This window comes from Schistocerca cancellata, chromosome 4 (genome assembly GCF_023864275.1).
Source record: "Schistocerca cancellata isolate TAMUIC-IGC-003103 chromosome 4, iqSchCanc2.1, whole genome shotgun sequence".
Lineage (NCBI taxonomy): Eukaryota > Metazoa > Arthropoda > Insecta > Orthoptera > Acrididae > Schistocerca > Schistocerca cancellata.
This window is the reverse complement of record NC_064629.1, coordinates 792,265,904-792,283,833: the sequence shown is the minus strand read 5'-3', so window position 1 is coordinate 792,283,833 and position 17,930 is coordinate 792,265,904. Positions and strand designations below refer to the sequence as shown.

The 17,930-nt window shown below is 39.0% G+C and overlaps 1 protein-coding gene across 1 annotated transcript in view; it reads left to right on the top strand.

Annotated features, from left to right (window-relative positions):
* Positions 1–17,930, top strand: part of LOC126184431 (dehydrodolichyl diphosphate synthase complex subunit nus1) — a 35,866-nt gene that overhangs the window by 15,971 nt on the left and 1,965 nt on the right. Inside the window, exons 4-5 of the mRNA XM_049926822.1 lie at positions 3,090–3,221; positions 8,083–8,341. Coding sequence (XP_049782779.1) covers positions 3,090–3,221; positions 8,083–8,341 — 391 coding nt within the window. The remainder of the gene's footprint in view (positions 1–3,089; positions 3,222–8,082; positions 8,342–17,930) is intronic.

The window sequence follows — 17,930 nt, the reverse complement described above, 5'->3', positions numbered from 1 at the left end:
CGTAATTTGTGGGTAGTGGTTATCAGCTGCTGTTGTGAACTGTAGGTCAGTCCAGTTCAAGAGGCAGCTGTGTGAGCATGAGCACTCACACTCACCCACTGCCTAGGTAGTAAGTCCCATGGTGAAATGTGGCTGTCAGAAGTCAGTTTGTATTGCAGGAGAAGTGGGAACCGTGAGCTGTCATCAGAGGAATGACCACATGTTAAGTTGGTCGTAGCCTTCAACAAAAGTGTACACACTTAACGGTGCAGTTTAAAAGTGGAGGACAGCTCTCTTAAAATTGGTGAAAAGCTTCATTATTGCCATGTCAGAAACTGTACAAAAGGTATGTCAAACACATCGATATCAATATGTAACATGTCAATGTAGGATACTTAGCTTAAGCTATAACTTATGGTCATGCAGTGTGACAGGCAGTGATAAGTTCCATTGTAAAATGTCGTGTAGATATGTATAAAAATTTTCTTCAACATAAATTCTGAGGACTTCACTAGGTTGCAGCTATGATTGTCAGTGTCTGGCCCTACATATTTGTGTGAACAACTTTTTTTTTTCGCATAGAAGGGAGAGAAATTTAGTCACAGAAGCTCACTGACAGACTTCATCCTAAAAGCTTATCTTCGAATTAGTACTGCTCAAAAAGTGGTACCAGACATGTCTGTTAAAGTGAGAAGTGAAGTAAGTAGTAATCATTAACATCCATTGTGTGTATGTGTAACTTGTGAATAAAATAGTCGGGAAATACGAGTTAATGTCAATTTAAACTTCATCTGAAAACGACATTCACCACAAGGCTGCATCAGTCGTAAGAAATACCCTGTTTAATACATGGCTGCCCATTGTTATTCAGTTTATCAGTTAAAAGAAATGTAAGGTTCACTTCATTGTCACTTCGCATCGGTGCAACAGTTGTAAGAAATAAATTTGCTACAAAAGGCATTAATTAGCCACCATGGTGCGATACATCTCCGTAGAACTTGTATTAGTGGCCAGAGAATTGGCTAGTTAACAACAATTTCTTGTACTAAGCTGTCTTGTTCAGATTCTTCCTCCTTCCCCTCCTCTGCCACTACCATTACTCACCGTGAGCTGGTCAGCTGCTCACTGCAGAGGCATGACTGTGAGCCAGCTTGAAAAGTAAATTGATGAGCAGGCCTGCTGTAGATGACCGCTGTGTGGCATATCTTTTTCCCCCTCAAGACAGTGTTGAATGTTTGAATGTTGTTGTTCTGTTCATACTGATTCAGTGAGTAACTTCATATGCTACCAACCCTTCTTATTCTAAACCAACAATTCCTGCATTGCCTGAGTTTGAAGTGGCTGAGGCACATTGATAATCTGAACAGTGTACCCAAGCTGCATTGCCTCATTAATGACTGGAGGCACAGTGAACTCTGCTGACCTGCAGTGATAATGCAGGATTACTTTTAGTTCCATTAGGCAGGTGGCTGTACATAACAATTTCCTGTGGTCAAAATAGTGTTGTGAAAGAGGTTTTGATCAAAGAAACACAAACTGTGCAAGTCATGAGGGTGAAGAAAAACTTTCTTTGGGCTGTTTGTGTGTAAGTACCAACAACTTAAGTATAAAGGAAATATAGAAAGTGAAGTAATGGCTGTCCAAACAATGTGAGCATTTTTTATGTGCAGCATATGGCTCTCATCTTGTTGAGAGAATGTCGTAATACAGGAAATGAAGTAAGAACCATCTACAGAACGTGATCAGTTTGAGTTTTGCTGCATTTAGATACCATCAAGTTAAGGAATCGTCATTGGTCACTCTATACTATTCTCTCATTGACTGTCTCCGACCTGACATTGCTAATCATTATGAACATTTGCTCTGTATAACATGCACAAGTGCAATGGGTGATAGGCTGTTGGCGAACTTTTGCCCAAAAAAACACAAATTCTTTGGCAAAGTCCCCTCAGTGTCAATGTTTTTCCACTTAGTTAAATACATTCCTGATAAATGATTCCGTAAAGTCTTCAGAATATCGATATAAGGCTCCAATAACCTGTTGGTTGGGCTCAAAATGTGTTCTAGGTAAAATTTCCTTTTAAAGTGGCTGTAATTGGATGCGAGAGGGTGATAGATACGATACTTCAGATCCATTAGTTTCCTTATTACCCAATTGCTACTGTTGCCAGATGTACTGTCAAGAAAAAATATTATTATTTTTTCTCTGTTCCACAATCTGGATTTCTAATCTTATTTTGTTAACTGTTTGTGGGATATGTAATAATAATAATAATAATAATAATAATAATAATAATAATAATCTCATTTGATCCCTATGCCATAAGTAATTTCATGCACCATTAAAAAATAATCGCACAGTAACACATTGTACCTATTCTTGAGATTCTCACCTGTTGTTGCAGCATTGGGATTATCTTTGTGTAAATAGTCTTCATGGAAAGTATGGTCTTGTTTGAATGCACCCACCCATTTCTTAATGTGGAAAATTGAGGAATACATGCAGTATAAGCCTTCACCAACTTGGGATGAATTTCCGTTGGTGATGTACTGTTGAAAACAAAATGTTGGCCTGATATACCATTTTTTCCCATTTGATTAAAACACACTTGATTACTTCAAAAAGCTATGGACACACACACACACACACACACACACACACACACACACACACACACACACACACAAGTTGACGCACATTGTAAGTTATCGTCCGCAGCTCGTGGTTGTGCGGTAGCGTTCTTGCTTCCCACGCCCGGGTTCCCGGGTTCCATTCCCGGCAGGGTCAGGGATTTTCTCTGCCTCGTGATGACTAGGTGTTGTGTGATGTCCGTAGGTTGGTTAGGTTTAAGTAGTTCTAAGTTCTAGGGGACTGATGACCATAGATGTTAAGTCCCATAGTGCTCAGAGCCATTTTTGTAAGTTAGCACAGAAAATGTACCAACACAACAGAAGTTGCTGTTGCACACTCTCTCTCTCTCTCTCTCTCTCTCTCTCTCTCTGTGTGTGTGTGTGTGTGTGTGTGTGTGTGTGTGTGTGTGTGTGTGTGTGTGTGTGTGTGTGTGTGTTTTGTACTGTTTTTAAATTGCCCTTGTTGTTATGTTTTTCAGGTCACCTGCAACAAAATCAAGATGAACTATATCAAGCTGTGAAAACGAGAAGCAAGTTGTGTGTGGGAAGAATCATATGGGGAAGAAATAAAACACTAAATGGATTAGGTGTTGAAAACGGTGTGCAAAATGGTGAGTATAACTTACTTCAGGAATAGATTTTATTGCATTTGTAAGCAAAGAAAAATTTTTAAGTCAGTGTTTGTATTCAGAAGGATTTTATTTTGCATAGCAATTTGCCACAATGACATTGCTATTTTTTCTTTTCTTTGTTTCTTTTCATAGACAGGATGATTTAAAGTAAAACATTGATGTTTGGTTGTCACAAGGTGCTTGCTGAAATTTTGATCGGTGATGTAGCTTGATGATCAAGAGCATCAACATGTCAGAAAATGTAATGTTCAAACTCTTTCCAGGTATCGTGTATTTTGTAGAAAGGATTTTTGCATATCTTACTGGATGTAAGTGTCAAAATGGCAAGATACTTTAGCCTAAGATGTAATGTAAATCAGAGTGGGGAGGAGGGAGGGGGGGGGGTGGGAGATAGAATGAAACTGTTAACTAAGTGTTACTTGTAGCTCTAGTCACTGTCTAAACTTCATTTGATCCGTTACAGCATGACATAGCAGCCATCCTCTCATTACCTTTTATTGTTACCACCACAAAATATTTCTGAAAGATTGGGAGATAATGATACTAAAGCGGTTATATGTAAATTGATGTTGATATAAACAATTCATAAAAATTTTGCGAAAATGGGGTGCGTTGATCATCAGTTTTATAACAAACTTCTGTCATCAAAGGGTGTTGGAAACTTGAAATTGGTGAACTTGCTGGTGCAGCACTGTCTACTTAAAAGTGCATTGGCTAACTATGGTGCACCATCATAAAGTCCTGTCTGTAAAGACAGTGAAAAGAGGAGGATAAAATATGTGTCTTGGGAATACGTCATGGGCCTAACACACAGCTGTTTTCAAACGACGACTCACCACCACCACCACCACCACCACCACCACCACCACCACCACAACTTCCCAGTTCCATTTTTCCTGGGTGTTCTATACAAGCACGTGCCATCTCCCCCTATCTTCATGGATCATCTGTTCCTGGATGTCTTCGTACAGGTTATCCTCTGTCTGTTTCCACTGTATCTACAGGGTGTTTCAAAAATGACCGGTATATTTGAAACGGCAATAAAAAACTAAACGAGCAGCGATAGAAATACACCGTTTGTTGCAATATGCTTGGGACAACAGTACATTTTCAGGCGGACAAACTTTCGAAATTACAGTAGTTACAATTTTCAACAACAGATGGCGCTGCAAGTGATGTGAACGATATAGAAGACAACGCAGTCTGTGGGTGCGCCATTCTGTACGTCGTCTTTCTGCTGTAAGTGTGTGCTGTTCACAACGTGCAAGTGTGCTGTAGACAACATGGTTTATTCCTTAGAACAGAGGATTTTTCTGGTGTTGGAATTCCACCGCCTAGAACACAGTGTTGTTGCAACAAGACGAAGTTTTCAACGGAGGTTTAATGTAACCAAAGGACCGAAAAGCGATACAATAAAGGATCTGTTTAAAAAATTTCAACGGACTGGGAACGTGACGGATGAACGTGCTGGAAAGGTAGGGCGACCGCGTACGGCAACCACAGAGGGCAACGCGCAGCTAGTGCAGCAGGTGATCCAAGAACAGCCTCGGGTTTCCGTTCGCCGTGTTGCAGCTGCGGTCCAAATGACGCCAACGTCCACGTATCGTCTCGTGCGCCAGAGTTTACACCTCTATCCATACAAAATTCAAACGCGGCAACCCCTCAGCGCCGCTACCATTGCTGCACGAGAGACATTCGCTAACGATATAGTGCACAGGATTGATGACGGCGATATGCATGTGGGCAGCATTTGGTTTACTGACGAAGCTTATTTGTACCTGGACGGCTTCGTCAATAAACAGAACTGGCGCATATGGGGAACCGAAAAGCCCCATGTTGCAGTCCCATCGTCCCTGCATCCTCAAAAAGTACTGGTCTGGGCCGCCATTTCTTCCAAAGGAATCATTGGCCCATTTTTCAGATCCGAAACGAATACTGCATCACGCTATCTGGACATTCTTCGTGAATTGTGGCGGTACAACTGCCTTAGACGACACTGCGAACACCTCGTGGTTTATGCAAGATGGCGCCCGGCCACATCGCACGGCCGACGTCTTTAATTTCCTGAATGAATATTTCAATGATCGTGTGATTGCTTTGGGCTATCCGAAACATACAGGAGGCGGCATGGATTGGCCTCCCTGAACCCCCGTGACTTCTTTCTGTGGGGACACTTGAAAGACCAGGTGTACCGCCAGAATCCAGAAACAATTTAACAGCTGAAGCAGTACATCTCATCTGCATGTGAAGCCATTCCGCCAGACACATTGTCAAAGGTTTCGGGTAATTTCATTCAGAGGACTACGCCATATTATTGCTACGCATGGTGGATATGTGGAAAATATCGTACTTTAGAGTTTCCCAGACTGCAGCGCCATCTGTTGTTGAAATTGTAACTACTGTAATTTCGAAAGTTTGTCTGCCAGAAAATGTACTGTTGTCCCAAGCATATTGCAACAAACGGTGTATTTCTATCGCTGCTCGTTTAGTTTTTATTGCCGTTTCAAATATACCGGTCATTTTTGAAACACCCTGTATTTATTGTTTTCTGGACCTTCCACGTTGGTCTTTTCTGCCTGGGACATTTATTTCAGAAATGTTTTGTGGCTGGTCCTCTCTTATTCAGACTCATAATGTGCCCATACCACTTAAATCTTCATTTCTTTATTAGACTAGTAATAGCAACTCTGATGTCAGTTACATTTGTGTTCACTTCACTTTTGATTTTGTTATTTCTAGTAGTTTGGCTAATAATCTTATGAATCTCATTTCTGCCACTTGAATTCTGCTGTACTCCTCCCCCCCCCCCCCCCCCCCCCCCCCCCCCCCCCACCCCCCACACACACACACACGTTTGTAAACCATAAGTGAGAACTGACACGAAGTATGTGTGGCACATGGTTTTGTTGTGGCATTTTTCGGTCTCTTAGAAGGTTTCGGACTTGATTGTAAAAGTTGGATGCGTTGTGTGTCATGCTGAGTATTTCCTGATTAATTAATTTCATCCCTTCCAAATATATAAGTTTGAGCTTGTTCCTTCCCTGTCTGTGGCATTTCTATGGTCCTTGGTGTTCCACCTTCGGTCCAAAATTTTCTAACACGCTGTTCCATTCTGTCAGCTTTTTCTGCTCCTTTGTTTTGATTCTCTCCATAGCAGAACATTGTCAGCAAATATTAGGGCATTAGGTTCATTGTCCATTTCCTTGAGAGATTTTATAACCTAGTCCGTTACCAATAAAAACAAGAGTGGTGTTAAGACACTTCTGTGTTGGGCACCTCTCTTTATCTTGAACAATTTCAATTTACTACTGCCTATGTGGGCGCAGCTGTAGGAACTCTGGTATAACGTCTGTACTTTCCCAATTAAAATACTTCGGCAGCTTGAGATCGTGGAGGCATTCCTAGATCTTGGTTCGAGGGACACTATCATAGTCATTTCCAAGGTCAAAAAATGCAATTACAATATTTTTTGTATGTTCTCACTACTTTCCTGTCAACATTCTTGCTGCAGGTCTATACAATTGCAATTCTGATTCTTCCTGTTGCTTCTCCTTAAGTAGCGGCTCCACACTCTTCTGAAGTCTCATTTCTATTACCTCTCCAGTAGCTTTAGGGTATGTGACAGTAGTGTGAGGCTTCTTCAGTTGCCGTTCGTGAACAGTGGGATGGTGACTCCCTCCCTCCGGTGATCTGGGATTCACTTTCTTCCAACAGGGACTGTGCTGAAATTGGACAGTGGTGAAGAACCCTTCACCATACACTGTGCAGTGACTTGCAGAATACATATGCTGATGTGGATCCTATTTTTGTGTATTGGTACAGAGATTCCAAAATACCAGAAAATGTGATACTGCTGGCATTTGTTTTAGGTTGAGGGGGTACTATGCAGTAGATAGCAATGGAAGGATCCTCAGTGTGCTGTACAAGGTTAAGGAAAAAAAAAAGATAATGTGCTTCATAACAGAGTTTCTGTATGAGCAGTCACAACCTGTTGATTGTGCTATAGAGCTTGCTGTTTTTCTTACAGTGTGTTATGCTGGGGAACTGTAAAAATTGAATGAACTTCTGCAGAAGGATAATGTAAATTATATCTTGGAAAATGGTATATTCACTGGTGCATAGATTTCTCACACAATGAGTTTTACAATAAGTGCAATGTACTTCCTTAATTTGTGGTAAACTGTCATAACATGAAAGACCAGATCTATCAAGTACAACTCTGAAAAAATATTTTCTGCTTCGTTGCTAGTGCCATTTTAACTATATCTTGGGCCCTTTGTCCTTGGCTGCTGTGTGCAACTGTCTAATGTCCCCATGCGGAAGTTGTAAGAATTCTTTGAAGATGAAATTTTAGCTGCAAGACTAGATATGTTACACAAGATGTTTCATTTGCCCATTTGAGCAACCATAATGTTATCACTTTTTACCATTAATTATATTGGTGAGGATAGACCCTTAGTCTTTCACCTCTCCCTTCCCCTCCCCATAGTTACTGGATTTAAATCAGTTGAATTAAATTTTCTTAGGTATCCCCTTGCATGTTTATAATGAGAATCAAAATTACTTTTTTGTTGACACTGGGCATCACATGGTTCACCCCATTAACATTTATTTTTTGCTGACTGCACCTGTACCCTACAAATACAAAACTGAAAGTGTCAACAGAAACACCAAAGAAAGATATGTAGTGAGATAGTACACACACAGAATTGCTGTTGTTTGATATTGAAAACAAGATAGTTATGTTCTAACATGAAATATAATCCATGAATAAGTGTTCCAGTCCCCCGTCATTTCTACATGACTTGATTGAGAATTGTTACCATGGATTTATTTTCAGGTACAAAAGCAATAGCAAAAACACGGGTAACAGTTTTATCGCTTAATGATTCAAAGGAAACATTCCTCAAAGTGACAAGATCTCTCTGCTATTCAGCTAAAAACAGAGAAGTGAAATCTTGTCACATCAGTCAAGATGTCATAAATGAAATGCTAACTGAAGAGACCGGTTTACCAGAACCCGAGCTTGCATTGTATTGTGGAGAAGTATGTTGCACATACGGGTTCTTACCATGGCATATACGAATCACAGAGTTTCTGTAAGTAATAGACATTTTTCTGATTATTGAGTAAGCAGGACATACAATACTCCATATTTTTATGAATCCTTATGTCCTTATTACTGCTGAACTAGCTGTTTTTCTTAATTTGTTGTACAATTTGATACATAAGTTTTATCATCTCAGTAGTGTTTACAAAATCATCATAATCCATCTGATACATACAGCTGGGTAAGGGATACTCTAGACTTTTATATACATGAGGGTATTGTATAATATTTTCCCATATAAGAAATTTTATAGCCCCTATGTGAGTTAATATACTATTATATTTTCTTCTTAATGTGTGCTTTTATAGAACATGCTAATTATGTTGTTTAATACAAAGACGGGAAAATGTACCACATGCCTCATCAGGAAGAAGGTAGGAGGGAAACTATAAAGAATAAAGTAGTTACAGTATTCCGAGAATGCATTTTCACTCTGCAGCGGAGTATGCATTGAATTGAAACTTCAAACCCACAACCCTTGCTTTTCTCGGGGGAACTCTCTTTCAACTAAGAGTTTCAAGCATGACTTGTGACCTACCTTGACATTTCTATTTCTGCCAGTTCCTCTCTCCTACTTTGCAAACTTCACAGGAACTCTCCTGCATACTAGGTGGGGCCAGCATTCGTGGAAGAAAGGACATAATGAAGAAATTACTTAAGCACGGCCTAAGAAATGTTTCCAGAATAAATTTTCAGTCTGCAATGGAATTCTACTGATTTCAAAGGTATGGAGGAGGACTCCTGTAAAGTTTGGAAGCTAGGAGTGAGATATTGGAGAAAGTAGAGCTGTGAGGGCAAAGCCGTGAGTCGTGTCGAGATAGTTCAATAGCTCATTCAGTAGGGAATATGCCGTGAAAGGCAAAGGTTCTGAGTTTGAGACGTTGTTGTTGGCGGCGGCAAGGGGGGGGGTGGTGGTGGTGGTGGTGGTGGTGGTGGTGGTGGTGGTGGTGGTGGTGTCGATACCTATTAAATTGTAGTAGTCCTTTACTTCTTAATGAAGCATCTTATTATAATCTGCAAATAGTAAAGGTGCTCGATTCTGCTGTGTTGTTTGTCAGGAGCTACTTGTTTAGCATACAGTTGTTAACAGAAACAAAAATGTGTAATGTAATTCTGTGTATAAGTGCTCAGATACTGATGTAAATAGAGGGTGTCCATAATTAAATGTCCAGTTTCAAAACACTGTAGAAAGAGAACCACTGCTCAGAATGACGTAAAATTTGAGCAACATACTATTGACACAGGGAGAAACGCCTTGGGATTAAAAAAACTTCAATGAAAATTTTACCAATAGATAGTGCTGTAAGCATCTTAATATAAATGGGCTCAGCTAGAAATGACAGATTAATTGCAATGCAATGCCTATGGTTTGAGTTGCACATTACATCATCCATACCGTTCGATGTACATAACCATACAAATTAGGCGGTCAACAATTATGGCACCATTGGTTAGGTAAACTCATCCACCACAGCAAAGTCGTACCTCGTCATATGGGAAAAATCAGTTTTTCATTGTCGTGAGGCCAAAAATCGTATAAAAAGCAACATGACATTTGTTTCTAATTGTCATGAGACTGCTGCAAGATATGTTCAATATGCTGCCTACCTTTTTCTTCTCCAAGTTGAAATCGAGAAACAGCATGTTCCACGACAGATTGTTAGAGTGTCTTGGGTCACGTTCACAATTCTTTGCACAATGCGTGCCTTCAGTACCGAGCTACAGTCGTAATTGGAGCACTGATCGCATCTTTCAGGTAACGCCACAGCCAGAAGCTACATGGATGAAGAGTAGATGATCTGGACGACCAGGCTGTAGGGAAATGACAACTAAGAATTCCAGCATTTCTGAAACATATCTGCAGGAGCCGCTTCACAGGCTGTGCAATGTGTGGAGGAGTACCAAAAATGTTTCTACCCACACATCCACACTATTGAAGTGAGGTTGGTGCACAGAAGACTCTCATAGCAGCAGCACAATTTTAGAAAGCATCACTTGTGCAAAACTCTGCTCTTCCTTTTCTCACATGATATACTGCGAACAGTGGATGAAGGGCAACAGGCAGATTCCATATTTCTAGATTCCTGGAAAGCATTCCACACAATACTTCACTACAGACTGTTAACAGAGGTACGGGCATGTGGAATGGGTTCCCAGATATGTGAGTGGGTTGAAGACTTCTTAAGTAATAGAACCAAGTGCCTTGTACTTGACGACGAGTGTTCATCAGGGAGAACAGTATTGTCAAGAATGCCCCAATGAAGTATTGTAGGACCACAATTGTGACCTGGTGGATAGGGTGGGCAGCAATCTAAGGTTATTTTGTGATGTATGGGATGGTGTCGAAGTTGAGTAACTGTTGTGGGATACCAGATGAGTTGTACAAAATTTGTAGGTGGTGTGATGAAGGACAGCCAGCTCGAAATGTAGAAAAATGTAAGATAATTTAGATGAGTTGGGAAAAAAACTAGCCTGTGATGTTTGGATACAGCATTAGTAGCGTCCTGCTTGACACAGTCATGTCATTTAAATATCTGGGCATAATGTTCCAAAGCAATATGAAATGGAATGAGCATGTGAGGATTGTGGCATGGATGGTGAATGTTTGAGTTTGGTTTATTAGGATAAGTTCATGAGGTGTTGTGGTAAGGTGTTGTTCATCTGTAAAGAAGAAACAAGACTACATATAGGATGCTAGTGCAACCTAATCTTCTGTGCTGCTCAAATGTTTGGGATCCATACCAGGTTGGATTAAAGGGAAACATCAAAGCAATTCAGAGGTAGGCTGCTAGATTTGTTACAGATATGGGGCAGCGGATAAATAATCTAACTGGTCTTTACTTTTTGTTAAGTCATTAATGTGAAAAAAACACTTGATTGTCTATGCATGCTCAACACCCACCTTCGCTGTTTACAAGAGCCTGAAAACTATTTCTGCGGTCAGCCAGAAAATGATGGTGAACACACTGACCATAATTTCCAGTCTCCAAGGCCACATTACACCTTGTGCTCACTAAAAGAAAATGTTTCTACTTGCTATTTACTCAGTGAGATCAGGATCAATGACTAGAAATGAAAATTTTGAGTTTTAACTGATTGTTATATTCAGTAAAAGTTAACATACACAAAACATAATAAAATTCCTAATAATAATAATGTCCCTATTGGAAACAGCACCATTAACAGTTCAGAGGTGACCTCTACGTGATGTTCCTGGTAAAATAGTGTATCGCCCTGACTTCTAATCGCCAAAAGTTAATTGCTCACTTTAAAAGTGGAAAATAATCTTGCCACTTGCCATGCGGTTTTGTCAGCATTGCAGACAACAAACAAACAGTTACTTCTGTGAAATCTAAGCAATCTGGAATGGTGTACAATCCTTGTTAGTTCACTTTCTACTTTTACCGAAATTGCTCTTGGTAGTTGCCCAGCTCTGACATTATCCGAGGCACAATGCATGCAGGCATTTGACTGACACGAACAGATTGATATCTCTGTGCAAACTGTCTCTTCGTATTGCCTCTCCGCCCCTATTTATATATGGGTGCAGCAGACTGCCATTCGGAACATCTGCTGTAATTGTCTTAGGCACAGGTAGCAGCATCTAAACAGCCCCTTTCTCGGACTTGTATTAATTAATAGCTCTGTCATTTAATAATTTACAATCTTCTTAATTTTTATATGAATTAAGTTGGCTTCAGTTACTGAAAAAGCTTTAGCTTGACTTAATTTAAAATTTGCTGGCTAGAATTTTTAGAACGGAACTGACAGTGAAACATGATCTCTGAACTGCCTGTTTAAGATTCCTTGATATTATTGTTATTTAAAATAAAGTCATGAAACTTGGTTCAGCTGTATTATTTCCTGAACTTGATCAAGTGCTATATTTAGAATTTTCTATTGCAAATACAAATGATACTTAATATATTATGAATAGGTACATTTTCATTCCAAATTTGAATTTTAGTAAATAACTTGAAAACTAATAGAGGTAGCTTATTGCTGTCACATATAGAAGAGTTTTAGATCAAACTGAGGCTGCATATGAATTTTCATCTTTCTGAGTTTAATATTTAGCTCCTTCAATTTTTCGTAAAAATGCCAATTTTGACCCAAATATTGCTCTTATCAAGTTGACTCTCGTAATTTTTAATTGTTACGTACATTGGCACATTCTGAACAGTTTTTAGCTTTCTAGCTTCATTATTTAGTGGCACTTATTTTTTTCTGAAAATAATATATTTAGTGAAACATATTCATTCAATCATTCGGAGATATCACATTGTTAACATTAATATACTGAAGCACAAACTGAAAAAGTTTGGAAAAGTTATTTTAATTTTTAATCTCACTCATAAATTATGATGGAATCCTTTGTATGCTAAACCTAAGTGCGTTACGATGGCTTGGCAGTAGTAGTAGTAGTAGTAGTAGTAGTAGTAGTAGTAGTAGTAGTAGTGAACAGGGGTAAGCCCCAACAGACTCCCTTGCCTCTGTATCTCTTACAATGTTACAGCGCTTGTTACACCACACCAGTAGGGTCAGACAGCACGCAAATTGTGATGTTCCCCTGCTTTATTTCTTCGTTGATAGTCCTCGGTATTGACATACTGCATTGTTATATTGGCTGAAAAATGGGGGGTGGAAGTTCAACACTGAATACTGTAACTGATGTAGCTGACAGTTGCACAACTGCGTTTCACAGGTCTTTACTTTAACTGTTCACAACCCCCCAATATAACACAATTACATGGCCAGTTCACTATTGATAATTGTTGATAAGCTTAATTAATAGGTTGCAGGCAACATCAGCAAACTGCTGTAATAGTTTGCTGTTGAACACCTATGAGCAGTAAAATCCTAACCACACAGTTCATAGTTCTTGCAGAATAATATGGTATGTGTGACACTATTTTTCAAATAAATTAAACAGACATTGTCATTAATTGTTCTAACACACGGTCATTTTGTGTACACATATTCCAATATTAAATTAATGCAGTGTTGTTAATGTAACAAGTACGTATTTCTCGTGTGAAAATCGGCTGTGGACTGACAGACTCGGGACCAAAAATCGCTCTTTTATATATCCTCACAATAATAGGCATTAAAACTGTACATTGTTCAATATTTAAGTTACAAAAATTACAATTAAAACATAACTCATTCAATTAACTGAATACATGAAAAATCCCTCCTTTTTAACAGTTCCTTCTATCACAAAGGTTAGGCCGAATTATTTGTTTAAATAATGAAATTAACAGATACAGTTATACAAACAATACTTTTGACAAACCTGGTAATTATTTTGGAATTAAAGGCTGCCTTTTCTGGTATGTTTTTGAATAGAGCCAAATAAATACTTTAAGAATCCTAGTAGTTCTTCTTGCAAATGTTTATAAGTAGTGCAGAATTTATATTCATTTATAAGTCAACAATAGAATCAAAGTCATGAAACAATTACTGATTTCACCGTATAATAAAATACATTGACTAGGAATGGTCAAAATTAATTAGAAAATTAATTGCATACACAAAACTATGCACAAAATTAGACCTGGTACTATATTCCTTAAGACTGAGGGCCAAACTTTCTCTTTTATGGAAATGTAGATTATACTTGTGCATGTTAATGGTAATTAGGTAAACATGAAAATAAGGTGAATTTAAGGAGGCAGATGGCAAAACAAGAGAGGAAGTAGAGAGATCCCAGCTTCCTTCATCACAAAGTGTTAATGTAAATTTTCGAGAATTCAAATGGGAATCCCTAGATGGAAAGCAAAGTTCTTTTGGAGGAATACTATTGAGAAAATTTAGTGACCACAAGGCAGTTGCTGCTAGGCTGAATACTGTAACACCTACAACCATAAAAAAGAAACACAAAGTATATCTATTTAAAAAAGCTGATAAAAATGCTCTTAACACCTTTTTAATGACAGTCTTAACTCCTTCCGATCTGATCATGCAAGTGTGGAAAAGTTGTGGAATGTTTTCAAAGAGATAGTATCGACAGCAAGAGATATGTGCCACATAAATTAATAAGTGATGGTACTGATCCCTCATGGTACACAAAACGGGTCAGATCGTCGTTGCAGAAGCAACGAAAAAAGCATGCCAAATTAAAAGAATGCAAAATCCACAAGATTGGCAAAGATTTACAGAAGTTAGAAATATGGCGCATACTTCAATGTGAGATGCTCTTAATTTCCACAGCGAAATTCTGTCTCAAAATCTGGCAGAAAACCCAAAGAGATTCTGGTCATACATAGAGCATACCAGTGGCAACACGCAATCAATACCTTCACTGCGCGATAACAACGGTGAATTCACTAATGACAGTGCCACTAAAGCAGAGTTATTAAACACAGTTTTCCGAAACTCTTTCACCTAAGAAGATGAAGTAAATATTTCTGAATTCCAATCAAGAACAACTGCCAAGATGAGAAATATAGAAGTAGATATCCTTGTTGTAACAAAGCAGCTTAAATCACTTAATAAAGGCAAGGCCTCTGGTCCAGATTGTATACCATTCAGGTTCCTCTCAGAGTATGCTGATAAATAGCTCCATATTTAGCATTTATATACAACCACTCGCTCACAGAAAGATCCGTACCTAAAGACTGGAAAATTGCTTAAGTCACACCAATACCCTAAAAGGGAAGTAGGAGTAATCCGGTGAATTACAGGCCTGTATCACTAACGTCGATTTGCAGTAGGGTTTTAGAACACATACTGTATTCGAACATAACGAAGTACCTCAAAGAAAACAATTTATTGACACATAGTCAGCACAGTTTCAGAAAATATTGTTCTTGTGAAACACAACTAGCTCTTTATACTCATGAAGTAATAAGAAATATCAACAGGGGATGTCAAATTGATTCCATATTTTTAGATTTCCAGAAGGCTTTCAACACCGTTCCTAACAATCGTCTTCTAACCAAACTGCGTGTCTACGGAGTATCTCCTCAGTTGTGCGACTGGATTCGTGATTTTCTGTCAGAAAGGTCACAGTTCATAGTAATAGACGGAAAGTCATAGAGTAAAACAGAAGTAATATCCGGTGTTCCCCAAGGAAGTGTTGTAAGTCCTCTATTGTTCCTGATCTATATTAACGACATAGGAGACAATCTGAGTAGCCGTCTTAGATTGTTTGCAAATGATGCTGTCATTTACCATCTTGTAAAGTAATCAGATGATCAAATCGGCTTGCAAAATGATTTAGATAAGATACCTGTGTGGTGCGAAAAGTGGCAGTTGACCCTGAATAAGGAAAAGTGTGATGTTATTCACATGAGTACTAAAAGAAATCAGCTAAATTTCTATTACGTGATAAGTCACACAAATCTGAAGGCTGTAAGTTCAACTAAATACTTAGGGATTACAATTTCAAATAACCTAAATTGGAACGATCACATAGATAATATTGTGGGTAGAGCAAACCAAAGACTGCGATTCATTGGCAGAACACTTAGAAGGTGCAACAGGTCTACTAAAGAGACTGCTTACACCACGCTTGTCCGCCCTGTTCTGGAGTATTGCTGTGCGGTGTGGGATCCGCATCAGGTGGGACTGACGGATGACATCAAAAAAGTACAAAGAAGGGCAGCTCGTTTTGTATTATTGCGAAATAGGGGAGATAGTGTCACAGACATGATTCGTGAATTGGAATGGCAATCATTAAAACGAAGGCGTTTTTCGTTGCGATGGGATCTTCTCACGAAATTTCAATCACCAGTTTTCTCTTCCGATTGCGAAAACATACTGTTGGCACCCACCTACATAGTGAGAAATGATCATCACGATAAAATAAGAGAAATCAGGGCTCACACAGAAAAATTTAAGTGCTTGTTTTTCCCACGTGCCATTCGAGAGTGGAACGGTAGAGTGCCTTCTGCTAGGCACTTCATTGTGAATAGCAGACTAATCCTGTAGATGTAGATCAAGAGAACCAGCATTTGTAGATGAATGCAGATCTGTTCTACTGCTACCAACATATATTTTGCATAAGGACCATGAAGATAACATACAAATAATTAGGGCTCATACTGAGCCATATTTACGAGTAGAACAGGAAAGGAAATGACTGGTAGTGACACAGGGTAACCTCTACCATGCAGCATACAGTGATTTGCGGAGTATGTGGGTATATGTACCAATGACGGTATGGAATAGGATCCACAGGACTCATTTTGCAGAATGAAGTTGATGTGCATGCAGATTTTATGTTGCTCATATTCTGTAATTTTGCATATTGATATGACTTTGAAGATGGATACGGGCTTAGTTTGTCTGTAGAATGTTCCATGGCCATTCATTGTCCACCTCCTTTCAAGCAAGAAACTCCAGAGCGAATGTTTGTCTTGCTTTAAGGTCAGCAGGAAGCAACTCCTGAACAAGAGTGATTTTGTATGGATATCAGTGCAGGATGTTTCATAAGATTTTATGCACTGTGCTTGCAGGCATGTCCAATGTTCGGGCAATTCATCGTGCACTGCACGTTTGCACACCACCAGTTGACCCATCCTGCGATGCTGTGACCGCATCTTCGACGGATGTCTTAGCAACTGCTTTCTTCCCTCTGCTGCATTGCTCTTCAAAAGTGTCTACCTTTTTGAATTTTGTAATAATTAGACCCTTAGCAGACATGGACTGATGCCTTTTTTATGCCCTTGAGTGTCTGGAGCTTACGTATAGCTACTGGTGCAAAGTCATCATCCTTGTAAAATAACTTTACTAGCAATGTGCAATATTTCATGGAGCATTGAGCATCTCAGATGCAAACTGAGGAACAGCCATGAGCCACTCATCTGTTGGGGTGCGTATTTTGATGCTTAGTGTCATCTGTTAGTCAAATTTTCATTAAGTTTGTTTTTGTTCGATGATGATTCCCCCTGGGTCAATAATATACTGTTCAAATTTGACATAATTCTGAGTAGTGGTTCTCTTTCTACAGTATTTTGAAACTGGAACATTAACCATGGACATCACATATATTAAAGCCCCCAAACATTCACAAAATTCTGGAGAGTGAGAATCAAATTTTTATTATTGGGTTAAATGTATCAGTGAGACTGCATGAACAGTGTCAGCAGAAATGAATTTTAGTTTCAAAATGGTGACTGCAACACATGCTTATAAAAAAGAAGTTTCCGTGTATGATTGTACTAAGTGAGTGAGAGAGTACTTTAGGATTGTGCAGTGTGTTAGCTCTGCTGTGACAACAGATAGACCTTCTTTTTACCAACTACACATAAAAAGATATAAAAATGAGACTGAGCAGTACTAAATCAAAAAATGGAAAATCCAGGATGGAGTAATGCCGATATTATGAAAAGGATGGATTGCTACTCACAATACAGAGGAGATTTTAAGTCACAGACCCCAGAGACAGTGGTCACATGTGTGAGAGTTGTGCTTGTGTGGAAAAAAAAGTGTATAGTATATAGTGTGTGTGTGTGTGTGTGTGTGTGTGTGTGTGTGTGTGTGTTTGTGTGTGTGTTTTTACTTCAGAAGGAGGCCTGTGGGTGAAAGTCTAAATGTGTGGCAGTCTGCGACTTACCATGTCCTCTATATTG